The 27,581-nt window shown below is 41.0% G+C and overlaps 2 protein-coding genes across 2 annotated transcripts in view; both read left to right on the plus strand.

Annotated features, from left to right (window-relative positions):
- The first annotated feature begins 3,014 nt into the window (after positions 1–3,014).
- LOC100447686 (neuroblastoma breakpoint family member 12) overlaps positions 3,015–27,581 on the plus strand; it is a 2,265,351-nt gene continuing 2,240,784 nt past the window's right edge. Inside the window, 6 exon segments of the mRNA XM_055078592.2 lie at positions 3,015–3,189; positions 4,969–5,071; positions 5,908–6,122; positions 7,210–7,282; positions 7,744–7,867; positions 7,869–7,950. Coding sequence (XP_054934567.1) covers positions 3,015–3,189; positions 4,969–5,071; positions 5,908–6,122; positions 7,210–7,282; positions 7,744–7,867; positions 7,869–7,950 — 772 coding nt within the window.
- Positions 15,907–18,262, plus strand: LOC129058918 (neuroblastoma breakpoint family member 3-like). Its single transcript, XM_054553752.2, has 3 exons — positions 15,907–16,054; positions 16,767–16,818; positions 17,416–18,262. Exons 1-3 carry the CDS (start codon positions 15,934–15,936, stop codon positions 17,657–17,659), a joined length of 417 nt encoding a protein of 138 aa, XP_054409727.1. The 5' UTR covers positions 15,907–15,933; the 3' UTR covers positions 17,660–18,262.

The raw sequence follows: 27,581 nt of genomic DNA on the forward strand, positions 1-27,581 counted from the left end.
TGCTGGACTCCATTTAAACTTTGAGTACAGCAGAGACACAAGTTCTTCAGGACACATGGCTGAGGCAGTGACAGTCCAACTTTGGAAGAGTGGAAGGCCTAGTTTCACATTCAAGCATGTTTGAGTAGAAATTAAGTTTACCTCTTTCTGTGCAGCAACATGGCCTATCTTTCCTAAGCTTCTCAGCTTACAAGAAAAGGAATCATACTGCTAAGAATTCAAACTTCAGCAGTCATGGGTAAGTAAGGAAGTCTTATAAATCTATTCTAGCCACCTAACAAGAAACCAGAAATTTAGCAAGTTCTTTCACTTTCAGGACAGTTGTGTTCACTAGATCAGAGGCATTGAGACATGAAGAACAGACCCCTAAAAAGGGAAAGTGTTCCTTTCAGTTTGAGGACATCATTGGAACATTAGGGAAGTGGGAACCCAGCTGCCCGCTCTATGGTATGGGTTGCCTTTGTGTCTGGAATGTGTCTGATGTCCTGATCCCTATGCCCATTTCAGGGAGCCTTGGGAGGAGCCAGAATCATTGGTGGAATTGGACAGTGCATGGAGATGGCTCAGCAGGATGAGGGTAAGTACAGGGGCAAGTCCAGGTCATACTGAGAGACAAAGAGTGGTGCTGATGGGGACAGACAAAGATAAAATCAAAAGTTTGTATTTCATTTTCAGAAACTCAAACCAACAATAAACTTGGCCTTAGGAGAAATAATAAGTATTTTTCTATTTACATGAGAATTTAATCTCAAAACAGAAATCAGAAAAATATTAAGTCCAGGGCATGAAACCTAAACCATTGCTCATATTTATTCTTTCTAAATAGAGCAAAGTATAAAATCTTCTCCACAAAACGTACATTGTGGTTATAAAAAGGCAAAAGTCTTAGTGAGAATCATTGATATTCCATACAGGAGTGAATTAAACACAGCCAAGGGAAGACCCAAGTCTCATACTTCTCTTGTATATTCCAAAGTTCCAGGGAAATTCCAGGTGATAGAGGTTATTTCCCATACTGTTAAAGCAAGGTTGCAGACACTTCTGAATTTTTGTCCCAGTACTCTAGGAGGGCACACCTCTGTCCTGGAAAATAATACAGGAATTGAATACTCTTCCCTTGACTCATTCTGGTCATTCTTCCAGCATCACAAAAACCAAAAAATGGAAATATGGCCAAATACATGATTTGCTATCCCTTTTGTTCAGGTTTCTTACCTGTTACTTATGTATAATAGCATTACCTTAACGATTATGATGAAGATACAATGTCCAAATATGAGCACAGTTTTGAGCAAAATGCCTTGCATGAATTGGTCAGTGAATAATTACTAAATAATTATGTGGATATTTACTGAATTATATGGATCCTGTGAATAATTACTGAATAATTATTGTGGTTGCTTTTATTGGCAGTGCTGAAAACTCATCCCTGTGTGACCTCATGTAAGCCATGTAACTTTGTGAACCTGCCATTTTATCATTTGTAAAATGAAGAAACTTGACAGATTTTCATTCTGACACAGAATGTCAGGTCTCCCAGACCCCAGAAAATACATTGACTTAAAGCCTTTGATACATCTCAAAGCAGTGTCCTTCCAGTGTCATTGGAGGAAGGTGCAGGCTGCAGAGAGGGATGCTTTCAAATGGGATTGATCCAGTCCTCCTTCCTTCACTTCCACATGAATTCTGGGCAGGAGTGAAAGCTGAGAAAGTGAGGAGGTGGTTCAGGGTATCACTCTTTCCTACTCATTCCTCTCACCTCAAACTCACCTTCTACTGCAGAGCAACACTGAGGATCACCAACCAACTGTTCTGTTAGTGGAGTGCAACCAAAAATCAATGATGTTAGTCCAACTCAACATAATATATGACAAACCACAATCCATAAGAAATGCTTGTGGCCCTGTTCTTTTCAGTATATGGGAAAACAAAATGGGAACACCAAATAGCTTCAGGTTTACAAAAATTCCCAAGATAGATGGTCACACATGTTTTCAGGAGATCCCTATATAAATGATTTTGATCATTTGATACCTTGAAAAGAGCTCTTGTGGCTCTAGAATGACATCTATAGTGAAAATTATAAAATGTAGTGCTCAGTGACATTAAAAAACAAATCAACCCACATAGAGGAAGAGCTTTGGTTGTAGGGATGTCAAACTGGTCTAGAATGTAATGAAAAGCCAAGATGGTGCCCCAGTAAGAAAAAAAGAAATCAACATAACCATGGGATGCAGCAAGAAGAGTACTGAGACAGGAAAGAAAACATTTTTTAAAAATGAATTATTCTTTCACTTTCTAATGGATACAGAAAAAACTGCAGAAGGCCCAGAGGACATCAGGGCAGGCTGAAAGTTTGATACCTTAGACTTGTGGAAAAGCCTTAAGATCTGTTTTAACTTACAGCAGGTGGGGTGACTTCATGACTACCATAAGAAAATCTAACCTGCTGGGAAACTGTTTCTACCTTGATGATGTTGTACAGACAAGTGATAAACAGTGAGGAATATGCTTAGATGTATTGGGAAAGAGATAGGTCTGTGGCATTGTCACAATGGTACATGAATACTGAGAGTGAATACTGAAGGAATGATCCGCATTGGTGGTGACCCTCAGGTGAGACCAGGGTGCCTGAGTTTCAGCAAAGCCTGGACAATTGCAACGCAGGGCTCCTAAAATTCCATGACACCCCCACCTTCTAATTCTGTTATTGCAACTGCAGACGATTACCTGGCATGCTGGCCACAATGTACCTCACTCTTGTCAGAGTTTGAGCTACTGGCAGTGCCTTCAGCTCTGAGCTCAGGCACCTCAAACCTTGTTTTTGTGTTGAAGAATCCTAAAGTGCTGTGGGGTGTGATCACGTTTTTCTCAACAGTAAGTTAAGAATTTCAGTTATTGACATCCCTCAGTCCTGATTAAACCTGTTTGATTTCACCAGTTTTTAACCCATCACGTGTTTGGGTTTCTTCTCCCCAGTCCCTGGTTCCACCTCTTCTGCCACTAACGTCAGCATGGTGGTATCTGCTGGCCCTTGATCCAGTGAGAAGGCAGAGATGAACGTTCTAGAAATCAATGATAAATTGCACCCCCAGCTGGCAGAGAACAAGCAGCAGTTCAGAAACATCAAAGAGAAATTTCTTGTAACTCAAGTGGCCTATTTCCAGGCCAACCGGCAGAACAAATGCCGTAAGTTCTGTAGGCTCACCATCACAAAGGTGATGAATGATGTCCTGTCTTCTCTCTGAGAAACTAAATGTTCCCTCTATCAAAAATAATTTCACCCTTCCCGTACTTCTAAGAATACAGAAATGGGTATTTTAACATTTTGTTAAAGTTGGAAGAGAGAGGTACCAAAGTATTTAGCAACTTTCCATGTTTGCAGCCAGGTGGGGGTGGGACTAGAGTTAAAATCCCAGTTATTGATTTCTGACACAAGCACAGAATGATCTGTTTTCTCGAAGAGGCTAAATCATGTTTTCAAGAATCCTCTCTGTACCATATCAGATCCTGCAGACAAATAACATCTAGTCTGCTGTTCTAAATGTCTGGGACTAGTCAACTATTATTCAGTTCAAGCTTCTGTTGAGGCCCAATAGGAAAAGCTCTGTTCTAGTGACCCTGAGGGAAACTTGATGATAGTACCCAGTATCTACTCTGAGGGGCTTCAAGAGGAGTCTACTCCTAATAGAACCTGTGGTATATATAAATGACAGCACGAAGAGCAGGGAGTCGGGGCCATGCACGGTGGCTCACTCCTGTAATCCCAGCACTTTGGGAGGCTGACTTGGGCAGAACATGAGGTCAGGAGTTTGAGACCAGCCTGGGCAAGATGGAGAGACCCTGTCTCTACTAAAAATTCAAAAATTAGCTGGGCGTGGTGGCAGGCACCTGTAATCCCAGCTACTTGGGAGGCTGAGGCAGGAGAATCCTTTGAACCCAGGAGGCAGAGGTTGCAGTGAGCCAAGATTGTTCCATTGCACTACAGCCTGGATGACAGGGCAAGACTCATAAAAATAAAAAAATTAAAAAATAAAAAAAACAGCAGAGAGTACCCTGGTGAGAGGGAAGTCCTGCTTCTTGTGGCACAAGCTCTTGTTCCTAAAGAGGAAGAAAGATCCCATCCAAGATTGTGTAGAAGTAGAAGTGCAGTGTGCAGAGCAGGGACCCTGGGCCTGTCTCCTGTGCTCCATCCAAGTTGCTTTTCTTGCCTGTCCCTCAGTCTGTCCCTCAGTTTTCTCATCTGTTCAAAGGATACGACAATAATACCTACCTCTGTGAATTGCTACAATGAATTGCATGAGCAATTTCTTGTCAATCTCCTAGAACATTTATTTGCACAGAGTAAACACTATCTATTAGTTCTTTATTCTACTGTTTCTAAATTAACACAGACTTTATTAGCATTTGGGCATATTTCCTTCATGGCCTTATGGTCTTATGCCTCATACTTTATGCTTCAGATATGATTCTTAAAATCATATCTGAAGATATTATTTAAAAACCAAAGATTTTAAAAATCTTTGACATATTTGTCCTTGAAATTCCCAGTAAAAGGGAAACCATCAGTCCTGTAGCCCTGGGGGCCTTCCTGACTGTACAAGAAATCACTAGTTCATGCCTCCATGCAGTGTTTTAGAGCAGAGGCTGCAAGTCTTGGGAAAGTGGTCCCACATTCAGAGTCACACGTCTCGGGCTGTGAGTTCTGACTCCACTTCGTTGTGGTTGAATCATCTTGTCAACTTCCTTGATGTGCCCTTGAGTTTCTCTTTCTTCATCTCTAAATTTTGGAGGATCATTTGTCAGAAAGTTGGGAGACTGAAGAGTAAAGATGTGGAATTCCCTGCCTATAGCCTGGTACTGGGGACAGTTTTGTTCTTGAGATGGACCTGGCTCCTGCCCTGTAGGCAGTGACCACAGCAGCATGTGCAGCCTTACACTGAGGCAGCCATGTCTGTCTTTTCTCAGAGTATGAAGAGTGCAAAGACCTCATAAAATCAATGCTAAGGGATGAGCTGCAGTTCAAGGAGGAGAAGCTTGCAGAGCAGCTTAAGCAAGCTGAGGAGCTCAGGTGAGGGGGCCCCATTGGGGCAGGCAGGTGGGGAGGTGTGTAAATCTCTGAAGTACAGCAGCTTGGTGGGGAGAAATAAGAGCTAAGCTGGGCCAGGGGAAGGGCAGGAATTGCCATGGCAGGCTCTTGACACACAAATATTTGTCAAACAGAGAACAAAGAAAATAATAAGTTATGGGTTGCAGTTGTTTCTCAGAGCCTTGTTTTCTCCTTTTCAAACAAGTAATTGTTGAGGTGAAATTTGCATAACACAAAATTAACCAAAGGAGTGGGAACCACCCAGCAGCATTCAGTATACTCCAAATGGTGTGCCATCACCACCCCACTTACCCTTAGTCAGAATCACCTCCTGACTGACTGCGGCTTCTCATTCTTTCACTCAATCAATGTTGCCTTCTTGACCCTGTCATTCTTTTCTTCTTTCATTTTTTTCAATTCACCCCATCTGCACCTGGCCTCATTTCTGTACATGGCTTTGTATCTAGTCGCCGCAAGATACACTATGTGTATTTTCACATGGAGATGTCCATGTCCAGAGTGAGGAACTGAAAGGATGTCTTTTTGAAATGGAATTAGGAAGACACCTACTTTTGTTTGCAGAAGAGAAAGATGAATGGAACATCATCGAGGATCTTACAGGAGTCCTTTCTGATATAGAGGAAGCCTGTAAACCATTTTCTATTCTTTCTCTTGGCCACAGACATTCCTTTCAACATGTGCTGACCTTCTGCTTGGAGGTCTCTTTGAGGACATTATCTCAGAAATCTCTGTCACAATATTAGAACAGATCACTCATCCCTTTCCACTGTAAAATTTTCTCTACTATCTCATCTTAGGTGATATAAAGTCCCAGTCCACTCTCAGGAACAAGAGCTGAGCCAGTTAAGGGAGAAGTTATGGGAAGGGAGAGATGCCTCCCACTCATTGAATCAGCATCTCCAGGCCCTCCTCACTCCAGATGAGCCGGACAAGTCCCAGGGGCAGGACCCCCAAGAACAGCTGGCTGAGGGTTGTAGACTGGCACAGCACCTTGTCCAAAAGCTCAGCCCAGGTAAGGTGGCCATAGGCCCTGATGACCCAAAACCCCAGACTTATGAGAGACACCAGACCTCCATACTTTCACAATGACAGTTGTATCAGTGGTGTTTTTTTCCACTAAACATATGTGGCCATGACATGACCAGGACTTCCTGGGTAAGAACAGAGAGGAGAAACCCATGGGGTTGGAGGTCAAAGTATTGCAAGTGTCCCTCCTTCCTTGATGGAAGGTGGTCTTTGGAGCAAGAGGCAGCATCTATCTAGTTTTAAAGGACAGGAAGGAGGCTGTGACAGGAGGGCACTTGTTAGAGTGAAAAGAGCTCTGGACTAAGAATGAAGGTTCCCAGGCTGTCTCCTCGGCAATATTCTTAATAACTGTCAGTGAGTGAGTGATTTATCTTTCCTGCATTCCTCTCTCTCTCCATCTACAAAGGCAGGCAAATTGTCTCTTGCAAGGGTCTGAAGCATCCAAATGTGGGACCACTTATGACTGCTTTTCAAAATGAGATGAAGCCCCTCACCGTGTGGTGTTGGAGAAGGCACTTGATGTTGGGGCTTTTGGTGGTAGGAAGTGCTTCAGACCGGGGCACTCCCTATGGAAAGAATGTCCCTGAATAACACAGCAGAAGCCACATGGGGGGTCTGTGAAGTCTCGTGATGAATAGAGATTCATTCATCATGAATGAATCTCTATTCATCAGGACTGTGGGACAAGTTTGTCCTCCCTAAGAGAAAGAATTAGGTTCAAAATGCGAACTGTGACAGGACAACAAGCCTCTGCCTGGGAATCAGATCTGTGGCAGGATGTGGGAAACAGTTGCTAAAGTCCAGAGAGAGGCTGCACAAGCCTCCAGTGATATGGGGAGCAAAAGGTCTTTTCAATATTTGGCCACATCTTGATGGTGGCCCTCTAGATCAGAAATGCATTGCCTGATGGATCAGGAAACCATGCCAGGGCATTTTGTTAAAGGTAAAACATGAGAGCTTTCTGTTGAATGGTGACCCATGCCTAGATATTCATGCCTCTATGTACATTGGGCTGACTGTCCTTGCAGAGTGTGAAGTGGGAAATATCTGAACGAACACTTCTATATTTACAGAAAATGATGAAGCTGAGGATGAAGATGTTAAAGTTAAGGAGGCTGAGAAAGTACAAGAATCATGTGCCCCCATGTAACACTGAATAATCAGGAGCAAGTAATCAGTGGTAACATATGAAAAAGGTCTAGGAGGTACACCTTCTCTGGCATCTATGGTGGGACAAAATCCTGCATTCCCTTGGCCATAGTATGTGAAATTCAACCCAGCTTAGACACAGGATGTGGCAGCTGTCATGTTTCTCTATGTGTGATGAGTGTCGTGTCTGTACTGTACAGGGATAGCTGAGTCTTCATCCTCCTCAGCTCCTATCTGTCCAGTGCAATGAACACCAGTTGCTCTCTTCCTCTCTGGCTCCCATGGCAGCCAAGCTCTGTTGCAGAGAGAGGATTGCCTGTTCCCTCTTAAAGGGAATCTCCTGTTTGCTTTCTGGGACCACTCTCTTAATGCCTCCTGCCAAAACCAGCTAGGACCCCCTGGGGTCCAATCCCTCTGTGTTTATTCTTCTGTCATCTCTGTCCCATCTGGCTCATCAGGGAGGTGCAGAAAGCTGAAGAAAGGGAATTCCCTGAGGACTCACTGGAGGAATGTGCCATCACTTGTTCAAATAGCCACAGCCCTTGTGACTCCAACCAACCTCATAGAAACACCAAAATCACCTTTTGAGGAAGACAAAGTCTACCCAACTCTCACTGACTCATCCTCTTATGGTGAATGGCAGGATGCTGTACACATTATCCCAGGTAGCCTCTATTTTCCTTGTGTCTCATACCTCTTTCTAGGCTGAGGAAGATAAACTCTGAAGACAGGCTCTATACACAGAAATTGGTTTGAATAAAAAACTACGATTGGATTCTAAACACAGACATCAGGGAGATTTGTGTCCTTCTCAGCTCATGTCATGCCTTTGTCTACCAGTCCCCAGTATCAAGTTACTGGACCCCAAGCAAGTGTGACAATCTCATAGTCACCTGAGTGCAGGAGGTGGAGGAAGTATCTGCCAGGCCTCCTAGCTTCGATTCAGTATCTCTTGTCACCTGTGATTAAGTCATCTGTCCCTATACAACGTCCATGGAGTTTCTATGGCTTTTTAAGGAAGCTGGAAGCTTTTCCTGTGTATTTGGAAATATTGTTCCCCAGGCTTCACTGCCCTCAGCTTTAATCTTGATCTTTAAGTCAGCTTACTTAGCTACTTAGCTGCACAGTTACCTTGAAATCAGGATGGAAACTTTCTTCTTCACTTTGATGATATATTTCCATAAAGCAAGGCTGGAACCTGGTTCTCCACCCCATCAATGCAATGGCTGATCCAATGTTTCTTTGTAGCATCATAGATTCCTTTTTTTTTTTAAATGGAGTCTTGCTCTGTCACCCAGGCTGGAGTGCAGTGGCACCATCCTGGCTTGGTGCAACCTCTGCCTCCCAGATTCAAGTGAATCTCCTGCCTCAGCCTCCTGAGTAGCTGGGACCACAGGTGCACAACATCACATCAGGCTAATTTTTGTATTTTTAGTAGAGATGGGGTTTCCCCATATTGGCCAGGCTGATCTTGAACTCATGACCTCAAATGATTCACCTGCCTTGGCCTCCCAAATCACAGATTCTTTTTAAAACAAGAGTTGTTAGAATTTACGTGTCAGTCGAGTTTCATGTATAGATGCCTCTAAACATTTAATGTCCATGTTACCTGGGGATATAAGTCAGTTTTGCAGCAACACTCCTAGAAAATTGTTTGACCAATTTTTGGGGATATTTTGGGGAAAAATTTTGTTTAAATTTGCATAGACTCAGGCAGGGAATACGGCATTATGGTCTACCCATAGATGGAGATTTTGGTCTGAAAAGCAGGGTTATCTACTTCTCATCAGGCTTAATCTAGGGCACCCTAGAATATTCCTGTCAGAATCCATATTCATGCACTGAGAATAGTTATGTCCTTGTGTTATGACTGGACAGTGATTTGGTCATATGTGAAGTGTGAATTGCTTAATGTGACCTGCTTCTCTGAATTTATTTACAGAAAATGAAAGTGATGATGAGGAAGAGAAGGAAAAAGGAAAAAGGGTCAGTGTCTCCCAGGTAATGCTGTGGAATTGTGGGCTGTTAATTCAATAGTGACACTGGGAGATTGTAGATTTAGGGGAAAAGGGGAAGTGATGAATAGAACTATTTCTTCTGTTCACCCAGCTACAAATTGTCCTTATTAACAATGTAGTGTGTTATTTGTTGCACTTGTATTGGTTTTAATTTCGTAGTCCTGTCAAGATAGGAACTTGCAACCAGATGAGCCAGGTGAACTAGCCAAACAGGGATTTCTTGTTGATCTTTTCACAAAACCAGCTCCTGGATTCATTGATTTTTTTGAAGGGGTTTTTCTGTCTCTATCTCCTGCAGTTCTGCTCTGATCTTAGTTATTTCTTGTCTTCTGCTAGCTTTTGAATTTGTTTGCTCTTGTTTCTCTAGTTCTTTTAATTGTGATGTTAGGGTGTCAATTTTAGATCTTTCCTGCTTTCTCTTGTGGGTATCTAGTGTGATAAATTTCCCTCTACACACTGCTTTAAATGTGTCCCAGAGATTCTGGTACATTGTGTCTTTGTTCTCATAGGTTTCAAAGAACAGCTTTCTTTCTGCCTTCATTTCGTTATTTACCCAGTAGTCATTCAGGAGCAGGTTGTTCAGTTTCCATGTAATTGCGTGGTTTTGAGTGAGTTTCTTAATCCAGAGTTCTAATTTGATTGCACTGTGGTCTGAGAGATAGTTTGTTGTGATTTCTGTTCTTTTATATTTGCTAAGGAGTGCTTTACTTCCAACTATGTGGTCAATTTTGGAATAAGTGTGATGTGATGCTGAGAAGAATGTATATTCTATTGATTTGGGGTGGAGAGTTCTGTAGGTGTCTATTAGGTCTGCTTGGTGCAGAGCTGAGTTCAAGTCCTGGATATCCTTGTTAAGCTTCTGTCTCGTTGATCTGTCTAATATTGACAGTGGGGTGTTAAAGTCTCCCATTATGATTGTGTGGGAGTCAAAGTCTCTTTTTAGGTCACTAACAACTTGCTTTATGAATCTGGTTGCTCCTGTATTGGGTGCGTATATATTTAGGATAGTTAGCTCTACTTGTTGAATTGATTGCTTTACCATTATGTAATGGCCTTCTTTGTCTCTTTTTATCTTTGTTGGTTTAAAGTCTGTTTTATCAGAGACTAGGATTGCAACCCCTGCTTTTTTTTTCTTTCTATTTGCTTGGTAGATCTTCCTCCATCACTTTATTTTGAGCCTATGTGTGTCTTCGCACGTGATGGGGTCTCCTGAATACAGCACACTGATGGGTCTTGACCTTTATCCAATTTGCCAGTCTGTGTTTCTTAATTGGGACATTTAGCCCATTTACATTTCAGGTTAATATTGTTGTGTGAATTTGATCCTGTCATTATGACGTTAGTTGGCTATTTCACCCGTTAGTTGATGCACTTTCTTCCTAGCATTGATGGTCCTTGCAATTTGGCATGTTTTTGCAGTGGCCGCTACTGTTTGTTCATTTCCATGTTTAGTGCTTCCTTCAGGAGCTCTTTAAGGCAGGCCTGGTGGTGACAAAATCTCTCAGCATTTGCTTATCTGTAAAGGATTTCATTTCTCCTTCACTTATGAAGCTTAGTTTTGCTGGATATGAAATTCTGGGTTGAAAATTCTTTTCTTTTATAGTGTTGAATATTGGCCCCCACTCTCTTTGGGCTTGTAGAATTTCTGCTGAGAGATTCGCTGTTAGTCTGATGGGCTTCCCTTGTGGGTAACCTGACCTCTCTGTCTGGCTGCCCTTAACATTTTTTCCTTTGTTTCAAGTTTGGTGAATATGACAATCATGTGTCTTGGAGTTGCTTTTCTCGAGGAGTATCTTTGTGGTGTTCTCTGTATTTCCTGAATTTGAATGTTGGCCTGCCTTGCTAGGATTGGGAAGTTCTCCTGGATAATATCCTGAAGAGTGTTTTCCAGCTTGATTCCATTCTCTCTGTCACTTTCAGGTACAAGAATCAAATGTAGATTTGGTCTTTTCACATAGTCCCATATTTCTTGGAGGCTTTGTTCATTTCTTTTTACTCTTTTTTCTCTAAACTTCTCTTCTCACTTCATTTGATTAATTTGATCTTCAATCACTGATGCCCTTCCTTCCACTTCATCGAATTGGCTACTGAAGCTTGTGTATGTGTCACGTTTTTCTCATGCCATGGTTTTCAGCTCCATCAGGTCATTTAAGGTCTTCTCTACACTGTTTATTCTAGTTAGCCATTCGTCTAATCTTTTTTCAAGGTTTTTAGCTTCTTTGCGATGGGTTCACATGTCCTCCTTTAGCTCAGAGAAGTTTGTTTTTACAGACTTTCTAAAGCCTACTTCTGTCAACTCGTCAAAGTCATTCTCCATCCTGCTTTGTTCCATTGCTGGCAAGGAGCTGCGATCCTTTGGAGGAGAAGGGGTGCTCTGATTTTTAGAATTTTCAGCTTTTCTCCTCTGGTTTCTCCCCATCTTTGTCATTTTATCTACCTTTGGTCTTTGTTGATGGTGACCTACAGATGGGGTTTTGGTGTGGAGCTCTTTTTGTTGATGTTGATACTATTCCTTTCTGTTTGTTAGTTTTCCTTCTAACAGTCAGGTCCCTCAGCTGTTGGAGATTGCTGGAAGTCCACTCTAGACCCTCAAACAGGGATTTCTTGGTGTTGCCTGTTCTCTCCCATGTGTTTAAATCCAGGGAGAGATATATATATGATTTCTGCCCATTTTTTGTTAGTATGTTTGTTAGTATTTGTGCAAGGGAAGAAATTGAAAAAATAAACAAAATATATCAAAGTATTGGAAAAATGGGACCCTTAATACACAAGATCTATGTCTGCACTGCCTCAAGAGCTCTGTTCACTTGAATGCTGCATGTAAAATTCAACCCAATTTATGCAAAGTAGTTGAAGCCCTGTGTTAGTTCTCTGTGCTGCAAGTCATGATGGTAGTTTACAGGGAGAGTCTGAGTGCCCTGCATTGGCTCATCTGTGGCAAAGGTACTGAGCATGTGCTGCCCATTTTTGCTCTGTCCCCAGAGCAGACACCCTCTACCCTGCATTTAGAAGGGTAGTTTTATTTCTCTTGAAGGAAAAATGTCTTTGGTTTCTGTGACCACTCCATTCTGTCTCCCATCAGATCATCTGGGAGGTTTTGTCGTCTAATCTCTGTTGGTTAAATCTGTCATCTCTGTCCTGCCTGGCTCATCGGGAATCTGCGGGAGTCTGAAAAGGAGGAAGCCCCTCAGGGGTCCTGGAATGAAGGTTATTCGACTCTCTCAATTCCTCCTGACATGTCTGCCTGGTACCAGTCTTAGAGGAGCACCTTTCACTCATTAGAGGAACAGCAAGTTGGCTAGGCTCTTGACATTGGCAGTGAGTACTCCATTGTGAAGGTGATAAAGCTCTAGTTCACGTCCCAGGTAGGCTGCATAATCTTTGGGCCTTGAGCCCCCGGTTGGGCTGAGAGTTGCCATCACTGTGGGCTGAACCCATATCAATGTAGATTTCAATCACTCTGGAGTCAAGTCTGAAGCACAGGCATGGGGTGAGTCAGTGAGCTTTGCTCTCTTCCTAGTCTCAGGCCATGCCCATGCCAACCTGGACCAACTTTCAGGACGTTGAACTCAAGGCAGGTGTGGCAAACTCACATCAAGCTCTGCAGCACATGCCCAGGAGTTGTCTGTCAGATCAGCTCATCTGAATTAAATGTCTCTTGCCAGCTACAAAGTTCCTTATGAGTTTTGTTCCCAAAGCATATCTATGTGGTTCTTTACCTGCCCAAGGCTAGTGTCATCCTTGTCTACCTCTCAGTGAAAGATGTGACCCAGGTGTCACTGAATTTATCCCCATTTTCTGTGTCTTCTAAGTTGGCTTGTTTTAGCTCATCTGTCCATCATCTTGCTGGTATGTTTTCTAGATAAATGGCTGACTTTACACCCACAAAAGCCATAATGGCTGATGCTTCCGTGTAGAACCAAGTCTCATTTTGACTCAAGAGCTGGTACATTGCATCCCTCCATCAAATCTCAGTGTCCCCAATCTCATAAACTATCAGATCCTGAGTATTTGATGACAGAAGCCTGAATATTGCAGTATATCTCCTACAAGGTGTTAGAACTATTTGCCTACAATCTATTGGGAAAAACATTGCTCATTTTTGTACACAAACCCAGGACAGAGCACATTGGGAAGATAACGTTCCAAAACAGGGGAATTTTGCCCAAAGTTCTTGAGATGAACCAAGTCAGTTATCTCAAGACTTGACCTCAGGCCTCCTGGCATATTTCTCTCAAAGTCTCCTGTTCTCACACTGAGAAGGCTTATGTCCCTGTGTTAGGATTGGACAGAGGAATGTTTCTGTGTGCAAGGAAGAACTGCTTAATGTAAGAGGCCCCATCTGAATTTATTTGCGGGACATCAATGTGATCAAGTGAAAAAGGAGGACCAAGAGGCAACATATCCCAGGTGAGTCTGAGAAATTGTGGACAGTTAATTTGATGTTGACACCTGGAGATGCCAAGTCCAGGGAAAACAGTGCATGCTGAAAATAATGATTTCATCTTGTCAGAGAAGTCTGAATTATGCCTACTAACATTATTTTTGGTTCTCATTACAGTAAATGTTTAGCTTTCCATTTCTTCCTACTCTTATCATTTACTAACTTAGTGAAGGTTGACCATACCTCAAAAGGTATGTATTCTCATGGTGACCGCGGGGAAATTTGAGCACATTTTGTGCAAAGTTATTAAGCCCACTCTTTCCATGATCACTGTTTGCTGTGTGTCCTGAGGGAAAAAATACAGAGTGTCCTTTGATTCCCTCATCAGTGTGTCACCTGGCCAATTCACTGAACTCACTATCTCTGTGTGTGTGTGTGTGTGTGTGTGTGTGTGTGCACGCATGTGTATGTGTCTCTCTCTTTCTCTTTTATCCTTTTATACCTGACCCTGGTCTATCTCAACATAAAGGCAATAATTTGTTAACTCATTAATGGATCTGTTCTTTTTCTTTTAAAACACTTCCATATGTTACCCATGAAATCTAGCTGGGACTGTGTGGTTTCTGATTTCCCCTGGCTTATTCTTTACTTTTTCCTACATTTCCAGGCTCAGCAGGGAGCTGCTGGACAAGAAAGAGCCTGAAGTCTTTCAGGACTCACTGGATAGATGTTATTCTACTCCTTCCGGTTATCTTGAACTGTCTGACTCATGCCAACCCTACAGAAGTGCCTTTTACTCATTGGAGGAACAGCACATTGGCTTGGCTCTTGATGTGGACAGTGAGTACCTTACTATGAAGGTGATGAGACTCCACCTGGTCTTCCAGATAGAGATGATATTCCTGTTCCAAGTGGCCCTTATTGACCCAAGCGATGTCATTGCCACAGGTAAGACCTATGGGTGCATACAAGTTGTAATGAAATGATAGTTACAGTTGGAAGCACAGACATGAAATGGGTCAGTGAGCATGGCTCTATTCCTAGTCTCCAGCAATGCCTGTGGCAACCTGAGCCCACTCTTAGCAACTTGGACCCAGGCAGATGTAAAAAAATCACAGAACTATGATTTGGACTCAAGGGTTTGTAGATTTTCTCCTTCATTCTAATTTCAGTGTCTTGCAACCATGAGCGAGCTGGGCATTTGATGAGACAGGGCTGAATACTGCAGTTTTCCTCCTAGAAATCATCTGCGGCATTTTCTTTGTATTGGTGGGAACAATAGGGCATAACTGTTTGCACAAATTTGCGATAAATGATTTTGGGATATTGATCTACCAGAATAGGGGTATTTCACCCTTGGTTCTGAGATGCTAACTAAAGAATCTCTATCATGACTGGCTTTCAGGCCTCCTGAAGTATATCTCTCCCATTGTCCTGTTCTAATGCTGAGGAGCCTGAGGTCCCTGTGTGGGGATCAGACAGTGGACTGTTATGGGTGTAGGTGAATTGGCTTATTTTGTCTGTCCCTGTCTGAATTTATTGCAGGAATTAAAAAGAACCAAGAAGAGGAAGAAGACCAAGGCCCACCATGCCCCAGGTAATTTTGAGCAATTGTGAACAGCTACTTCTGTGTTGACACCTGGAGACGCTTGGTTCAGAGAAAGCAGAGTGGGCCAACAATATCGATTACATCTTTCAACCAAGCCTGAAATATTCCTACTAACATTGCTCTTGGTTTTCATTGCAGTAGATATTTAGATTTCCATTTCTTCCTCCCCTTATCGTTTACTAACCTACTGTGGGTAGACGAGACTTCAAAAGTTGTATTCTCATGGTGACTGCATGGAATCTTGAGCAAGTTTTTATGGAAAATTATTGAGCACAGTGTTTTCATGATCACTGTACACTGTGTGTCCTGAGGGCACTAACACAGAGTGTCCTGTTACTCCCTTATCAGTGTGTCACCTGGACAATTCACTGAGCTTTCTCTCTCTGTCTCTCTGTCTGTCTTTCTCTTTCATTCTTTTCCATTTGGCCCTGTTCTGTCCCAACATGAAGCCAATAATTTATTACCTCATTAATGGATCTATCCTTTCCTTTTTTAACCACTTCCTTATGCTACCCATGAAATATAGTTGGAGCTCTCTTGTGTCTGATTTCCCCTGGCTTATTCTTTACTTTTTCTACTTTTCCAGGCTCAGCAGAGAGCTGCTGGAGGTAGTAAAGCCTGAAATCTTGCAGGACTCATGGATAGATATTATCCAACTCCTTCCAGTTATCTTGAACTGCCTGACTCATGCCAGCACTATGGAAGTTCCTTTTACTCATTGGAGGAACAACACGTTGGCTTTTCTCTTGACATGGATGGTGAGTATCTTTCTATGAAGGTGATAAGGATCCACTGAGTCTTCCTTATAGAGATCATGTTCCTGCTCCAAGTGGCCATTACTGAGCTGAGAGATGTCACTGCTGCAGTGAGAACCTATAGGCACATAGGTTGAAGGAAACTCTAGTTCTATGTAGAAGCCCAGACATAGGATAGGCCAGTGAGCATGGCTCTCTTCATAGTCTCAGGCCATGCCTGTGGCACTCTGATTCTACTCTCAAGACATTGGACCTGTGAAGATGTGACAAATTCAGAGAACTATGATTTTGACTCAAGCGTTTGTAGATTTCCTTTTTCACTCTAATTTCAGTGTCTAAAATCCTCACAACCATGAACAATCTGGGTATTTGATGAGACAGGGCTGAATATTGCAGTTTTTCTCCTAGAAATCATTTGAGGGCATTTGCTTTAAATTGAATGGAAAAATATGGCATAACTGTTTACACAAACTTGGGACAAATGATATTGGGATAACGATCTACCAGAATAGGGACATTTTACCCTTAGTATCTAGGACAAAAACCAAGGAATCTCTATCATGAGCAGTCTTCAGGCCTCCTGAAATATATCTCTCACAGTGTCCTATTCTTATGCTGAAGAACCTGAGGTCCCTGTGTGAGGATTAGACAGTGAATTGTTATGTGTGTAGGGGAATCAGCTTAATGTGTCTGTCCATGTCTGAATTTATTTCAGAAATTGAAAAGTACCAAGAAGGGGAAGAAGATCAAATCCCACCATGCCCCAGGTAACTTTCAGCAATTGTGGATACTTAATTCTGTGTTAACACATGGAGACGACAGATCCAGGGAAAACAGAGTGTGTTCGATTTCATGTTTTCAACAAAGGGAGAATTACTCCTTCTGTCATTGCTGTTGGTTTCCACTGTAGTAGACATTTAGGTTTCCATTTCTTCCTCCCCTTATCATTTGCCAATGTGCCATAGGTTGACCATACCTCAAAAGCTGTACTCTCATGGTGACTACATCGAATTTTGAGCGCGTTTTATGGAAAACTAAAGAGCTCACTCTTTTCCTGTGTGTCATGAGGGCACTAACTCAGAGTGTCCTTTTACTCCCTTATCAGTGTGTCACCTGGCCAATTCACTGAGTCACTTTCTCTCTCTGTCTGTCTGTCTCCGTCTCTCTCTCTCTGTCTTTCTCTTTCATTGTTTTCTACCTGGCCCCGTTCTAACCCAACATAAAGGCAATAATTTTTTACCTCTTTAATGGATCTATCCTTTTTCTTTTTTGACCACTTCTTTATGTTACCCCTGAAATCTAGTTGGGGCTCTGTGGTGTCTGATTTTCCCTGGCTGCTTCTTTAGTTTTGTCTCCTTTTCCAGGCTCAACGGTGTGCTGATGGAAGTGGAAGAGCCTGAATTCTTGCAGGACTCACTGGATAGATGTTATTTGACTCCTCCAACTTACTTTGAACTACCTGACTCATTCCAGCACTACAGAAATGCCTTTTACTCATTTAAGGAACAGCATGTCAGCTTGGCCCTTGACGTGGACAATAGTTTTTTTACTTTGACGGTGATAAGGCTCCACCTGGTCTTCCAGATGGGAGTCATATTCCCACACTAAGCAGTCCTTACTAAACTGAGAGATATCATTGCTGCAGGCAGGACCTATATGTACATGTAGGTTTGAATGAAACTGTAGTTCCATTTGGAAGCACAGACACAGAATGGGTCAGTGGGCATGGCTCTATTCCTATTCTTAGACCAGGACAGTTCCATCCTGTGCTCAGTCTGAAGACATTGGACCCAAGTTAGGTGTGACACTTTCACATAACTATGCAGCACATGCCAGGAGTGATCTGTCAGACATTCTAATTTGAACCACATATCTCTGGGTAGCTACAAAGTTCCTCAGGGATTTCATTTTGCAGGCATGTCTCTGACCTTCAATACCTGCTCAAGGTCAGTGTCATCTTTGTGTTTAGCTCATCCAAAGGTGCTACCCTAGTTTCAGTGAACTAACCCCATTCTTTGTATCTTCAGTGTTGGCTTGTTTTAGCTGATCCATCTGTAACACAGGAGGGATCCTTGGCTGAGGATTGTATTTCAGAACCACTGACTGCTCTTGACAATTGTTAACCCACTAGGCTCCTTTGGTGAGAGAAGCCACAGTCCTTCATCCTCCAATTGATATCAATACTTAGGAAGACCACAGCTAGATGGACAAACAGCATTGAGAAGCCTTAGCCCTGCTCCTCTCAATTCCATCCTGTAGAGAACAGGAGTCAGGAGCCTCTGGCAGGAGACAGCATGTCACCTGGGACTCTGCCAGTGCAGAATATGAACAATGCCATGTTCTTGCAGAAAATGCTTAGCCTGAGTTTCATAGGAGGTAATCACCAGACAACTGCAGAATGTAGAACACTGAGCAGGACAACTGACCTGTCTCCTTCACACAGTCCATGTGGCCACGAATCACACAACAAAAAGGAGAAGAGACATTTTGGGTTCAAAAAAAGTAAAAAGATAATGTAGCTACATTTCTTTAGTTATTTTGAACCCCAAATATTTCCTCATCTTTTTGTTGTTGTCATTGATTATGGTGACATGGACTTGTTTGTAGAGGACAGGTCAGTTGTCTGGCTCAATGGTCTACATTCTGAAGTTGTCTGAAAATGTCTTCATGATTAAATTCAGCCTAAATATTTTGCTGGGAACACTGCAGAGTCAATGCTGTGAGCTTCCAACCTCAGCCCATCTGTGGGCAGAGAAGGTCTAGTTTGTCCATCATCATTATCATGATATCAGGACTGGTTACTTGGTTAAGGAGGGGTCTAAGAATCTGTCCCTTTTAGAGACACCTTACTTAAAATGAAGTATTTGGGAAAGTGGTTTTTAAAAGTATAATTGTCCTGTACTCTAATGATCATCCTCTAAACATTTTATCATTTATTAATCATCCCTCCCTGTGTCTATTATTATATTCATATCTCTACACTGGAAATTTTCTGTCCCAATTTTTACTCTTTGTTTGTTTTTGCTAGTGTCTGTTGTTGAAAAAAAAAAAAAAACATTCTCTGCTTGAGTCTTAACTTTTGTCCAAAGTCAATTTTAATCTATACAATTAAAAACTTTTGCCTATCACTCTGGACTGTTGGATTGTTTTTTACATTCAGTGATATAATCTTTTATTATGCTGATTGTTTTTCATGGGTACTGATGTGAATTAATAAAAACATTTTCATTTCCCTGTTCATTTTCTAATCTCTTCCATATTTTAGGCTATGTTTACCATATGTAGCAGAATGTATTTACTACATTTCTTGGTTCTACTTATTTGTATTCTTCGTGAATGTGTGTGTGTGTGTGTGTCTGTGTGTGTGTGTGTCTGTGTGTGTCTTTGGCATTTAGGAAGGGTTGTAGAGCCCATGTTTAATATTGCACTAAAAATGTTTCTGATAGTTTTCCTCCCTTTGAACTAGACACACTTCTAATATTTGCTTTATACATTTTAAATTATAACTTTCAGCGTCAAATATTTCCATATGACAGTCAATTACATGATGTGTTTTCTTTTTCCTACCTTCTTTACCTGCCACTTCTCATAATAGTATTTGAACCTAAATATATACCAGTGATATTCTGTGATTGTCATCTTGCCCCCACCATGGTTTTTGGTTTAAATCCACAATTAAATATATTAATGCTCATGAGCTATTCAAAAGTGAATGTTGTTACAATCATCATTTGCTGAGTGGTACTCATCCTTAACAGAGTCCTCCTGAAGGAATCGGGTCTCGCTGAGTTTAGCATGTTTAATAATCTTTTCTCACGGTCTTGATATATGGATAGTATTACTGGATATAAGGTCCTTGCCCAAAATTATTTTTCTTGACTTTTTAGGAGATACTGTCTTCCTTGGCGAACATACATGGTGTATGTTCTCATTGTGGGATTCTATTTTGTTCTACCAGGACCTCTAATTTCTGCCAGTTACTTCATTCATTTGTCCTCTTCACCACGAGTCTCCAGAGGATACTTCCATGGTCCACGCCTCCCCATCTCCCAGCAGTTCTGCATTTCCAAGATTGGCACCTCTGGTCCTCTGCATGGTGAAGCCCTTCCTTTCAATTCCCCAGTAGCCAGTGCTCTAATCCACCAGGTCTCAGGCATGATCTGTGTTTCTCCACACTCGCTTTCTGAGGACAGTTTTACCTGTGTTCTGTCATGAACAGCCCCTCCCTGCTGTCCTGGCCTCTATTTGTGTAGTGTTTCCTGCTCCCTCTCCTGTTGTGTGGCTCCCAGACCCGGCTAAAGAAAATCACCTGAGAGTCAGAGTGTTCCCTAGCCCTGGTGTGTACGGGCAGATTATGGGTGGAATTTTTGACTCTCTAAGTTAACCCCTAGGGCTTTGAAGTGTATGTTGAGAAATTCAGCTGTTATCATCCTAGGTGGACTTGCTCTCTCCTATCCACCTACTTCAACTGCAGAACTTCAATCGTGTACAAAAGAAGACTGAATCACATAATAGAACACACCCTTATTCATTGGCTGGATTCACCAATCATCTCATGGCTGAACTTTTAAAAATACAATCTTAGCCACATACCTATGAAATGCATATGTGTGTTTGTGTGTATATACATATATATGTATATACATGAATATATATGTATATACATGAATATATATATATATACATGAGTATATATATATATGTATATACATGAATTTGCTTCTGAGATTATGGAGGCTGAAATTCCAAAGATGGAAGGAAAGCTGGATACCCAGGAAAGAATGTTTTCCATTAAGCCTCTTAATTCTCTCCTGGCCTTTGATTGATTGTATGAGTCCCACCCCCATTAAGGAGGGCAATCTGTTTCACTTAGTCTGCCCATCCCAATGTTAGTTGTATCTGAAACATTCTCTGGAACACAGCCAGAATCATGTTTGGCCAAATGTCCTGGAACCGTGGTGCTTGGTCACAGTGACAAGTACAAGTAACTATCACACATGCCCTTTGTCATATTTGTGATTTCCACTGTTTTTCTCCCAATCTGCAGCTTATATTTGTTCTCTTAATACTGTCTTGTGTTGAGCAAAAACTTTTAATTTTTATAAAGTTGAATTTATCAATTTTTTCTTTAATGGTTTGTGTTTGATAAGAAAGAACACTTCACCTAACTCTGTGTCATGAAGATTTTGTCTTATATTTTCTGCTATACTTTTTCTAGTTTTCTAGTTTATATTTAGTTGCATAATCCATTTTGACTTAGTTTTTGAATTAGTATTGAGGTCCAGGTGAATTTTTTTCCTTTGGGGATATGCATGTCCAGTTGTTTCTACACAACTTGCTGACAAGAGAATGCCTTCTCCACTGAATCATATTTGGACCTTTGTCAATCCATTGAGTGGTTGAGACTGGTGAGAAGACTGTCCTGGTGTTTGGACAGACAAAGCATGAAGTAGGGTGGTTCTTATGGGAAAAATTAAGGAAGACACATTTTTCTATTAGGCATAGGAAAGTCCCAAGCATAATTGAGGTGCCCTCTACCAGCGTTTTTTGGCACACTCTACTCTGTTCTCTCTACCTGTCCTGTTGCAAAAGCTTGGGTGTGCATAGACACTGAGGTCGAGTGGTGTCTTTGGGCACTTTTGAGCATTGAAACCAAAGCTCCAGCATCAAATCTTAGAATATCAAGCAGCCAGGTGAATCACCTGAGGTCAGGAGTTCATGACCAGCCTGACTAGCATAGTGAAACCCCATCTCTACTAAATACAAAAAAATTATCCAGGCACGGTGGTGCATGCCTGTAATCTGAGCTACTTGGGAGGCTGAGACAGGAGAATCGCTTGTGTGCCTGGGAGGCAGAGGTTGCAGTGAGCTGAGATCACACCATTCCACTCCAGCCTGGGCAATGAGAGTGAAACTCCATCCCCCCTCAAAAAAAAAATTAAATAAAAATAAAAGAATATCAAGCAGCCAAAGAAGCATGAAAACATAACATATAATGAAGAATCTAATAATCTAGTTGAAATTGACATGCATGTTGGAAATAGAAGAAAAGGACATTAGAGCAATTAGTATAATTGCATTTTAATTAAATGGAGAGGTTGAAGATTTTTTGAATATCAAATTCTGTAGATAAAATCTATGATTTACAGTCTGAAATGGAAGAAGGCACTGGATTAAACATTGCAGAAGAGAAGATTATTGAACTAGAAGAAATAGAAGTTGAAACTAACATAAATGAAACACACAGTAACAAATGACTTGAAAACATAAAAAGACCATTTGCATAAAAATGTTAAACATCCTAGTATAAGGCTAAATGGAATCCCTGAAGGATGTGTAGTGGAGAAGAGAAACAAAGATATTTAAAACATACCGGATGAAAGATTTAGAAGCTCCATGGAAACCATAAACTTCAAATATTACAGAAATACGATTATTCTAAGAACAAGAAACATGAAGAGAACTTCACCAAGGAACACCTTAATCAAATCCATGAAAACCAGTGATAAAAAGGAAATCCTAAAAGGAATAAAAGGGGAAAGAACATGTTACATACAGAGCACTAAATATAAGGATGGCATAAGATTTCTCATAGGAAATTTTACAAACAAGAAGTTTGCAATAAAGTACTTAAAAAAAGAAAAACTGAAGTCTACAATTCTACACCTGGCCAAATTATCTTTCAAAAATAAACATGAGAAAAAATATTTTTGAACAGAAAACAAAATGATCTCAATTTGCAGATGGTGTGATCCTATGTATAGAAAATCCCAAATAACACATACAAATGCAAACACACACACACACACACTACTACAGATAAGCGAATTCAGCAAACTTTCAGCAAACAATCAGTTGTGTTAGCAATGAACAATCTGAGAAGAAAATTGACACAATTATTTCATTTATAATACCACCTGTAAGAATAATATGCCTAGGAATAAATTTTTTCAAGGAGTTGCAGTACTTGTACACAGACAAATATAGAACATTGCTCATGGAGATTAAGGAAGGCCTAAATAAATGGAAAGACATCTTGTGTCCATGGGTTGGAAGTTGTAACATGGTTAAGATAAAAATACAAGTCGAAGCAATCCACAGATTCAATACAATCATATCAAAAAGTGGTCTTTTTTACAAGAATACCTAAGAAGAACTTCATATTCATAAAAAATAGCAAGTGTCCCCCCAAAGCAGAAGCAATCTTGAAATGTAAGAAGGAATATTCTCTATTCCAAAGGTTTTAACTGTTCTGAGCAATACTTGGTAGTCTTCAATATATAGGCTTTCACATCTTTTTTTTTCTTCTTTTGTTTCTAGATGCGATCTCACTCACTGAGGCTGAAGTACAGTGGCACGATCACAGCTCAATGTAGCATGGAATTCTCAGGACTATGACATCCTAGGGCCTCATCCACTGAGTTCCTGGGACTACAGGCTCACACCACCACACTGGGATAATTTTTCTGATTTTCAATAGAGATGAGTTCTCACTATGTTGCCTAGGCTAGTTTCAACCTTCTGAGCTCAAGTGACCCTCCTGCCACAGCCTTCCAAAGTGCTGGGATTTGAAGCCGAGCTTGGCTGGCTTTCAATATCTTTTCTATGTAGTTTATATTTCTTGATGCTATTGCAAGCCTGGCTGGCTTTCACATCTTTGTTATGTAGTTTATATTTCTTGATGTTATTGTAAATGTTTATTAAAGGGATCTTTTAAAAATTTTGTATTCATCCTGATACCAAAGCCTGGCAGAGACACAACAAAAAAAGAGAATTTTAGACCAATATCCTTGATGAACATTGATGCAAAAATCCTCAATAAAATACTGGCAAACAGAATCCAGCAGCACATCAAAAAGCTTATCCACCATGATCAAGTGGGCTTCATCCCTGGGATGCAAGGCTGGTTCAATATACGCAAATCAATAAATGTAATCCAGCATATAAACAGAACCAAAGACAAAAACCACATGATTATCTCAATAGATGCAGAAAAGGCCTTTGACAAAATTCAACAACCCTTCATGCTAAAAACTCTCAATAAATTAGGAATTGATGGGACGTATCTCAAAATAATAAGAGCTATTTATGACAAACCCACAGCCAATATCATACTGAATGGGCAAAAACTGAAAGCATTCCCTTTGAAAACTGGCACAAGACAGGGATGCCCTCTCTCGCCACTTCTATTCAACATAGTGTTGGAAGTTCTGGCCAGGGCAATTAGGCAGGAGAAGGAAATCAAGGGTATTCAATTAGGAAAAGAGGAAGTCAAATTGTCCCTGTTTGCAGATGACATGATAGTATATCTAGAAAACCCCATTGTCTCAGCCCAAAATCTCCTTAAGCTGATAAGCAACTTCAGCAAAGTCTCAGGATACAAAATCAATGTGCAAAAATCACAAGCATTCTTATACATCAATAACAGACAAACAGAGAGCCAAATCATGAGTGAACTCCCATTCACAATTGCTTCAAAGAGAATAAAATACCTAGGAATCCAACTTACAAGGGATGTGAAAGACCTCTTCAAGGAGAACTACAAACCACTGCTCAAGGAAATAAAAGAGGATACAAACAAATGGAAGAACATTCCATGCTCATGGGTAGGAAGAATCAATATCATGAAAATGGCCATCCTTCCCAAGGTAATTTACAGATTCAATGCCATCCCTATCAAGCTACCAATGACTTTCTTCACAGAATTGGAAAAAACTACTTTAAAGTTCATATGGAACCAAAAAAGAGCCCGCATCGCCAAGTCAATCCTAAGCCAAAAGAACAAAGCTGGAGGCATCACGCTACCTGACTTCAAACTATACTACAAGGCTACAGTAACCAAAACAGCATGGTACTGGTACCAAAACAGAGATATAGATCAATGGAACAGAACAGAGCCGTCAGAAATAATGCCACATATCTACAACCATCTGATCTTTGACAAACCTGAGAAAAACAAGAAATGGGGAAAGGATTCCCTATTTAATAAATGGTGCTGGGAAAACTGGCTAGCCATATGTAGAAAGCTGAAACTGGATCCCTTCCTTACACATTATACAAAAATCAATTCAAGATGGATTAAAGACTTAAATGTTAGACCTAAAACCATAAAAACCCTAGAAGAAAACCTAGGCAATACCATTCAGGACATAGGCATGGGCAAGGACTTCATGTCTAAAACACCAAAAGCAATGGCAACAAAAGCCAAAATTGACAAATGGGATCTAATTAAACTAAAGAGCTTCTGCACAGCAAAGGAAACTACCATCAGAGTGAACAGGCAACCTACAAAATGGGAGAAAATTTTCGCAACCTACTCATCTGACAAAGGGCTAATATCCAGAATCTACAATGAACTCCAACAAATTTACAAGAAAAAAACAAACAACCCCATCAAAAAGTGGGCGAAGGACATGAACAGACACTTCTCAAAAGAAGACATTTATGCAGCCAAAAGACACATGAAAAAATGCTCACCATCACTGGCCATCAGAGAAATGCAAATCAAAACCACAATGAGATACCATCTCACACCAGTTAGAATGGCAATCATTAAAAAGTCAGGAAACAACAGGTGCTGGAGAGGATGTGGAGAAATAGGAACACTTTTACACTGTTGGTGGGACTGTAAACTAGTTCAACCCTTGTGGAAGTCAGTGTGGCGATTCCTCAGGGATCTAGAACTAGAAATTCCATTCGACCCAGCCATCCCATTACTGGGTATATACCCAAAGGACTATAAATCATGCTGCTATAAAGACACGTGCACACGTATGTTTATTGCCGCATTATTCACAATAGCAAAGACTTGGAACCAACCCAAATGTCCAACAATGATAGACTGGATTAAGAAAATGTGGCACATCTACACCATGGAATACTATGCAGCCATAAGAAATGATGAGTTCATGTCCTTTGTAGGGACATGGATGAAATTGGAAATCATCATTCTCAGTAAACTATCGCAAGAACAAAAAACCAAACACCGCATATTCTCACTCATAGGTGGGAATTGAACAATGAGAACACATGGACACAGGAAGGGGAACATCACACTTCAGGGACTGTTGTGGGTTGGGGGGAGGGGGGAGGGATAACATTGGGAGATATACCTAATGCTAGATGACGAGTTGGTGAGTGCAGTGCACCAGCATGGCACATGTATACATATGTAACTTACTGCACATTGGGCACATGTACCATAAAACCTAAAGTATAATAATAATAATAATAATAATAATTACAATAAAAGAAAAAAAAATTTTGTATTAAAATTATATATTTAAGGAATTACATATGTATATTTAAGGAACAATACCTGTGGACTACATATACATATACACATATGTATACATATACATATACATATACATATACATATACATATACATAATGAACTAATGCCTACTAGCTGAGGGGCTGCCTTGTGAGCAAACCCAAGTTCCCTGGCTCACGATTCCTTTGTCTAGAAGGATGGAGGGATCAGCAAGGTGGGCACACAGCAGGTTCTGTCTTTGGTGTGGGCACCTGCCCACTTGAGTCTCTGGCAATCCTGACCAAGCTTCACAATGTGTGACGTGAGCTAGGAATGGGAAAGTGGATGACCTCAGATCCAGAGACTGCAGTTGTCACCTGGGGACCTGGCGTGTGTGGAGCAGTCTCCCACTGATTTGGCCCTGGGTCAATGCCCAAACATGCACAAGGACAGGACTCTCAGCCTCAATGTTTTAGAAGCCCCCAGTCTTCTAAAGAGGGTTTGTGGTGGGGAAGAATGTTCAACAAAACAGAAGAGTTATGGGTATTCTAGCTTGGCAACAGAGAATACTTCCTTGTGCTACTAAATGGCAATATTTGACAATTATGGATGACACAATTGAGCAACAGCTTTCACTGTTTAACAAGCAGTGTCTCTGGAACACTAGGTTAGTGCTGTCGGATGTTGACTGAAAAGTCAGTGGTTTGAGCCCATCCAGTCATGTTAATGTTTCTAGCTGATGTGACCTTCCATCTGAAGAGTCTCTTCCTTGGACCAAATATATCTTAAAGTTTCTCTTCTTTTTGTCTCTTGTCTATTTTCCAAGGTTCCTCTTTGTTGTTTGGGGCAAAAAAAGTCCATTTTTAATCCACACCCAACAAACATCTACCCTTATTTATCCTGGTTTTTAGGGTTTTGAGTTTGTTTATTTATTTGTTTTCTCAGCTTCTCATATTTGGAATACTGGAAATTCCTCAAGTGGAGAATGACAGAACCTGAATCACACCTATGGTGAAACCACAGGCTCTGGGTGAAAAACCTAATCCGTCAGCGTTTGAAGTTAAACACATTAATTTTCTGTGCCTCCATTTCTATCTGTCCAATAGGCTAAATCAGAACATTTAGGTTGTCCAGAGTTTAAATGAGTAGTGCAGGAAAAGCGTGGAGACAATGCCTGTCATGTAGTAATTGGTCAACGCGCATGAGCTCCTATCAGCGTCATGGCCACCAGCATTTCCATCAGGCTTTGATCTTTGAAATGTTCTTCTTGATATG

The sequence above is a fragment of the Pongo abelii genome, chromosome 1 (assembly GCF_028885655.2).
Source record: "Pongo abelii isolate AG06213 chromosome 1, NHGRI_mPonAbe1-v2.0_pri, whole genome shotgun sequence".
Classification (NCBI taxonomy): Eukaryota; Metazoa; Chordata; class Mammalia; order Primates; family Hominidae; genus Pongo; species Pongo abelii.